At 38.9% G+C, this 6,668-nt stretch overlaps 1 protein-coding gene across 1 annotated transcript in view; it reads left to right on the top strand.

The window, feature by feature from the left end:
- Positions 1-6,668, top strand: part of RFNG (RFNG O-fucosylpeptide 3-beta-N-acetylglucosaminyltransferase) — a 437,995-nt gene that overhangs the window by 258,995 nt on the left and 172,332 nt on the right. Inside the window, exon 6 of the mRNA XM_044069727.1 lies at positions 3,312-3,482. Coding sequence (XP_043925662.1) covers positions 3,312-3,482 — 171 coding nt within the window. The remainder of the gene's footprint in view (positions 1-3,311; positions 3,483-6,668) is intronic.

Raw genomic sequence — 6,668 nt, 5'->3', positions numbered from 1 at the left:
TTTGAGCCAGCTGCAGATGTAAAGTTTCTATCTTAGAATACTCATTTTCTATTGGGTATCAACATTTTCACATTTGCAAGCCCTTTCTGTCAACCCCCTGTACTTATTTTTCCACAGGGAAAGGTGGAGACTTTAAACAAACCCATCTTTTATGCCAAAAATTGCTTCTGAATCTAATATTAACCAGTTAGTTAACTTTATCTGCTTTTGATCTTAAAAATCCAGCACATTCTGAGAAAAATACATTATGTATTGTGCAGAATTAAACCTTTCCAGTAGGATAAGCAGATATTTGTATCTTTTGCCAAATCTAAAAGTTTTAACTTCACCTTTTCCAGATGGTTAGCTAAGTGTACTCTGTTCTGTCACAGTAAATGAAAAGCCAGGGCTCATTTCCAGTAGAACTATGGCTATGCCTGCTGCCTTCATCCATAATTACATTGCTCATTTTTTTTTAAATTTTGTATGTCATTTTATTTAATTTATTTAACTAAGTACCACAGTGAATACAAGTGTCTCTTTTCAGGAGAAACCCAAAAGCACCGTCAAGTTAAGTGACTTAACAGTCAAAACACTAGGGAAAATGGAGGCTGACGGAAAAAAATCCCAAATATGGGAAGCAAGTTTTTGCCAGCTTATTCCATTCTGCTAACAGTCATATGCAGATCACATTTGCAATTTAATATCCTGGTCTTCCCTGAGTACCTCTGCAAAGTTGTGTAAACTGGATAGTATTTCTGGATCCAGTTCTACTTCTGGGGCTGCTGTCATCCATATGGTCTATGGTGGTAGCAACTCAACAGGACTACTTAAAGATTTTGTCCTAGAAGATACCAAAGATGGACCAAATTTTATCAGATATGACATTTATTTATTTACCATAACAATATATCTGTACAAAGAAAGTCCAGCTTTGGTAACATGCCCTCCCTCAACTCTGTGCTTGCATTTTTTTCTTTCTTTCAGTTGAGTGCTTTAGCAGGAAGAACTGGAGTATGTGATATGTGGTGCCTGATGGGAAGGGCAAGGATTCCAAGCAGCCCAGGAAAGTTTTATCAGCATAGTGGTCATAATGCCTGGAGTGTAAGGCCTAGAGGTTTCCAAAGATGCGCCTTCTTATTAACAGATCTGCAGTTACAGTAAGTACATTACTTCTATATAAACTGGAACTTAAGATCATGGCTGAAAAGGCTTTGGACCAGTTCACTTACTGGGTTAACAAAGCCAAGTAAATTAATACAAATGAAATATACTGCAACACTAATGTTGTTTGAAATGTGATATGGCAAGTATGCTCACTTTGATGTACTTTGGTGATTTAATGTTTAGATTTTGCATTGCCTGGTTGAAGGCTGGTATGAGTAATTTAGTTTCCAGCAAGCCTTTAAGGGTAGAGTAGATCAAGTTCAAGTTTAAGATGTTTATATCATAAGCAGTAAAAGCAAAACTTAAAATGTAGCAATATTTATAGCAAGTAGTGATAAATAGTAAAACAGAAATCTGATGCACTGTTAAGGTTAGCCGCTAACAAAAATGAAACTGCCTGATTCTAAGAAAAAGCGTAAGATGCCAACTCAGCAGTGCTGTAGTCCTCTCAAATTCTCAAAAGGGACTAAAAAGTTTAGTCTTTGCCCAAGTGCAACATTAACAGGTTGTTTGACACTTCAGATAAGATAAGTTTATGCAGTCTATGCCCTGGTACTAAAGGTAGCAACGATAGAAGTGCAGACATTTGCTATCCACAACTGAAGGCAGTGATGTTTCAGACTCCAGTTTAGATAGTAAAACAACTGCTTTGCAAAGCTGACAGGCTAAATGACAGTTGCATGGCAACAAGTAGTCAGAAAAATTAAGAAATGTAGGTGCTTCTTACCCTTGACAACCAAATAATCGACATATCTGAATTGCAGCACTATCAGACAAAAATCATTGTGGCAGAAAATGAAGCAGGCCAACAGTCCCACAAGACTGAGGGAAGTGGGTGCAAAGGTATGCAGTGATGAAGCATTCTGCATGTAAAGTATAGTGTTTCTGAGCAGTGTCTAACCTCACTGTAGTTTAAGCGAATATCTATTAAGTCTCAAAGTTTACAGGTTTAGTTGATTTAAATAAACACTGAGAAGGAAAGCAGCAAAACCAATTTGGGGAGTCCAAATTTATTTTAGAAGCTGCATTAATAACCCGGAATTTGAGACAGCGTACTGGAGCTAGACAGCCAAACATCTTGTCTTCGACCCTCATCTCAAATATGGTATTCCATATTTTTCAAATATCTGTGTAATTTTGTATATAGATGTGAAATAATCCAGGCGCAACTATATCTATCACTCTTCATCCATAAACTCTTTCACAGGGGTTTTAAATGCTTTCCATTTGTGTGTGTGTGCACTGTATTTCTGTCAGTCAGTATGTCTGTGTTTTGGTGCAGTGGTGACCGTGTGTGGTGTAACACCGGAGTTAAAATACAGTCACTTTTTAGCCTGAGCTTATGTTTGCTTACAAATGTCATAATGTAGAGCCTTTTAAAGCCATCTGGCTTGTTGCTGTAATGGGATTGTTTCCTGTGATAGTGGAGGTCTGTTAGAGAAAGATGGTGGTCCTGGTCAATGTACATATAGAGCCTATGATGCCCTGTAAGCACCTGGGAAATGCACTGCAGTGCTTGCTATCAAACTATCAGCCAGCTCCAGCTGTTCCTTCCTGTTTCTTTTCTGCTAATGCACCCTGCATTCACATGCTAAGATGGCGAATCAAGATATATGTGCAGCAAGCACTTCATTCCAGTTTGTGGGGCCATAGATTGCATTCATGAAATTACTTTACTTCTAAAAAGTTATCCAGGTAATAGTTTGATTCACAACCTGCTGTTTTCTGTTGCTCATCCTGGTGCTTTGTGTTGGAGCACTTAAAAAAAAAAATAAATAAATAAATAAAAAAATAAAAAAGTACTGATTTTTATCTTTGCCAAGTTAAAGTTGGTGTTGATGATGGCTGTAGCCCATGTCTCACAGGGAACAGAACCAATAACACATCAACTTTAATACAGCCATTTAAGCACAGGACCCATGTCGGATAGTTAAGGCAGTGTACAAACAGTAGGCTTGCTTTACCTGCTTAGTGGTTGGCACTTGCATTTATTGGTGATTTATTTGGGTTTAAATTGCCTGTCCTTTTTAAATAGTAAATTAAATGGGCACATTACACACATTATACTATTAGTCATTTTACAAAGCAGGTTTACATTGACTAAGACTATTAGTACAACTGTTGCAGATGGTGGTAAAACTTGTGCTCGTTTTTGTTTTTCCTAGGTGGTTCTGCCATGTGGATGATGATAACTACATAAACGTGGACAGACTCATGCAGCTTCTGTCCTCTTATTTGCATACACAGGACATCTATGTGGGGAAGCCAAGCCTCGATCATCCTGTAGAGGCAGCAGAAAAAGTGAAGAGTGATGGTTCAGTGAGTAGACTTGAGACATCACACAACTGAAGGCCTGCAGATGTTTGTCATTCCAGAGTTTAAAGTGCTTGTGTTTTAAAAATTCACTTTCATTCTGAGTCATCTTTTCTGTGTTTCCTCCATCTATTAAGTAATGTGGCACAGAGTAAAGCAATGAATTTCTAATTAGCTTAATCATGTGGTCCTTGATTTGGTTCTTTCAGTTTCCACTCACGTAAAAGCTATTTAACCAAAGAGGGGTTCCAAGGTCCAGGAAATGCATGCATGCTAATGCTGCTTGTAAAGCATGAATAAAGTAATTATCACCATATCTTGTCAGTTTTCATCATCAATTCCCCTTCTCATGTGATGGTATACTATGAAGTCCGTACTGAACTCTGTGCAGACATCTTTTGATGCTGTGATGGTGAATCTCTCTCAGGGATTTCAGAGCTGTCATGATGACTTTGAGATGATGTTCTTCCTCCCATTGTTTACATGCTCATTGACCCATTCTCTAACACCATGATTCTGACTTTATCTCAGGAATTACAGAATATTTCTCCTGGCAGTTAATCCTGTTAGCCTCTCAGAGAACCCTCATGTGATAATGGGACAGTGAATGACATCCCTCTGAATCACTCCACACATTTTAGAACTTCTTACTGAAGCAGTGACTCTGAATCCCTCCCCGTTTGTGTCACCTTTTCCTCCTGACACAGTGACAGTAGCAATGAATTTCTTTCCATTTATCCTTCTGTTCTGACACAGAATTAGTGACTCCACTTAACTTCTTTATGGAACCTTGTAACAGAATGACTGCAAATCTCATCCCCATGTTTATTCAGCCTCCTCCTGACACAGTAACTGAATCCTCTCCCCTTTGTTTATGGAACCTCTTCTGACACACTGACAGTGAATCATCTTCCCTTATTTATTGGACCACCTTCTGACACAGTGGCTGTGAATGCATCCCCATTGTTTATTGAGCCTTCTTCCTGTAACACAGTGACAGTGAATTCCTCCTTTCTTTATGGAACCTTTTTGTGACACAATGATTGTGAATTCCCTCCTGTTGTTCATAGAACTACTCTTAACTCCATTACTTTGACTCTCCTTTCCATGTTTATGAAACCTTCTTCTGACACAGTGATGGTGAATCCACTCCTCTTATTTATAAAACCTTTTTCTAATGCTGTGACTGCAAACCCACTTCCTTTGTTTGTAGTGCCGCCTTGTGACACATTGATTTTGAATCACCTCTTCTTGTTTATGGAACCTTTTTTGACTCTGAAGCCCCGTTTTTTATGAAACCTTCTGACACAGTGACTGTGAATCTCTTCCCCTAGTTTGTGAAACCTCCTCCTGACAACAACTACAAGTCCCCTCCTCTTGCTTATGAAACCTCTTTTTTTGTATGTAGTGACTGTAAATCCTTTCCCCTTGTTGTGTCAACTCCCCTTGGCGCTGTGACTGTAAATCCTATTTGCTCTTGTTTATGGAACCACTTTTGGACACCATTGCTGGGAATACCTACCCCTTGTTTATTAAGCCTTCTTCACCTAACATGTTGACAATGAATTATTCCTTTGTTTATGTAGTCTTCTGCAGACAGGGTAATTGAATTCATACCTTTCTTATGAAACCTCCCTGTGACACAGCGCAAGTGAATCTTCACCCGTATTTTATAAGACGACTTCCTGACACAGTGGCTGTGAATACTTCTCTATCATTTTATGGGGTCTTCTTACCCTGTCACAGTAACTTTCTCAGGCCCACTAACTAGAATGCAGTGCTTGCCTCAGTGGAATGAAATCCCTTGTTTATGGAACCCACTGTTACATTGTGAAATTGTACTTCTCCTAGGGTTTATGGAAGGTTTATCTGACAATGAGAAGATGAATCTGTTCAAGTGTTTAGGGAACAAGCTATTTGAAAACAAAGATACATCAGGAGAAGGAATGTGTAAATTCTGAGAGTCAGTATCATGGTGTTAGAGAATGGGTCAATGAGTATGTAAGCAATGGGAGGAAGAACATCATCTCAAAGTCATCATGACAGCTCTGTTAACCCTGAGAGAGATTCACCATCACAGCATCAAAATATGTCTGTACAGAGCTCAGAACAGATTTTGTAGTATACCATCACATGGAGAGGGTAATGGATGATGAAACCTGACAAGTTATGGTGATCATATTTGTGACATTGTATCAGTGCATACAGAACCTTTTCTGATGCGTATGATGTGGACTCTACTATGGTATTTCTCTATCAGTGGTCAAATAACCCCTCTCTGACACCATGAATGTGAATCGTATCTTTGTTTTCATATGGCTTGTTTAATTCTTTTCTCATGATGCACAGTACTTTTCAGTTTTAGTTTTAAAGTCCAGCTTCCAGGTACTGTAAAATCTTTTCATCTTCTTTCAGATTATGCTCTCTGTCCCTTCTTCCCTTTATACAGATGCCGTTCTGTAAACAGCAGTGCCAGACCTTCAGGATTGTTTTCTCAGTAGTCTAACATTGTTGATCATTGTGCTTAGCAGTGCTGCTTCTTGCTTGTGTGCTGTGGAAGTCCTTTGCCTTCCTAATGGGTTAATTGTGTATCGTGACTTTTTTTTTCTTACATTGTTGCATTTGGGATGTGTTGGTTTTATTAAGCTCAGCCAAGAGAAGCTTGCTTGTATGACATTAGGTCCCCAGTGCTAATATGTCCCAGAGTTAAAATAATTAGTAAAGTTAGGTACAGGGAGAATAGCTTCTTGCATATATGGTGCACCAGGATTCACTCCATGCAGGAAAATTTGTTCAGGTTTGCTCATATTGACTGTCTGAACTTGAACCTTATGCTGTCATTGGCTTAAAGGGGATGGGGACTTAATGTTTGCCGGGTCACCATGAGATCACAAAAAACGATGATGATGGTATAGCATTATGTTGACTAGGAAGAGAATGTCAAAAGTGAGCTAAGGCACTCAAGACAAATTAAGGAATGAGTAAGCTGTAGGAATGGTTAGGAGCCAAATACTTGAGGCTTTGTCGAAGAGTTTGATAAAGGGGCAGAAAGAAATAAAAAAGTTCAGTATGGCTGCATATGAACATGAGGCTGGCAGTCATGGCAAAAGATAGCACAAGGAGATAGATAAAAAGGAGATTAGGGCAGCACAGGTGCAGACAAAAAGGGAGTTGGCAGAAGGTGGTACAAGAAGGGAATCAAAGGGTAC

The sequence above is a fragment of the Protopterus annectens genome, chromosome 4.part0 (genome assembly GCF_019279795.1).
Source record: "Protopterus annectens isolate FY-2018-M chromosome 4.part0, PAN1.0, whole genome shotgun sequence".
Lineage (NCBI taxonomy): Eukaryota > Metazoa > Chordata > Ceratodontiformes > Protopteridae > Protopterus > Protopterus annectens.
Note: the sequence above shows the minus strand (reverse complement) of the source record. Positions and strands in the feature narration are given on the sequence as shown.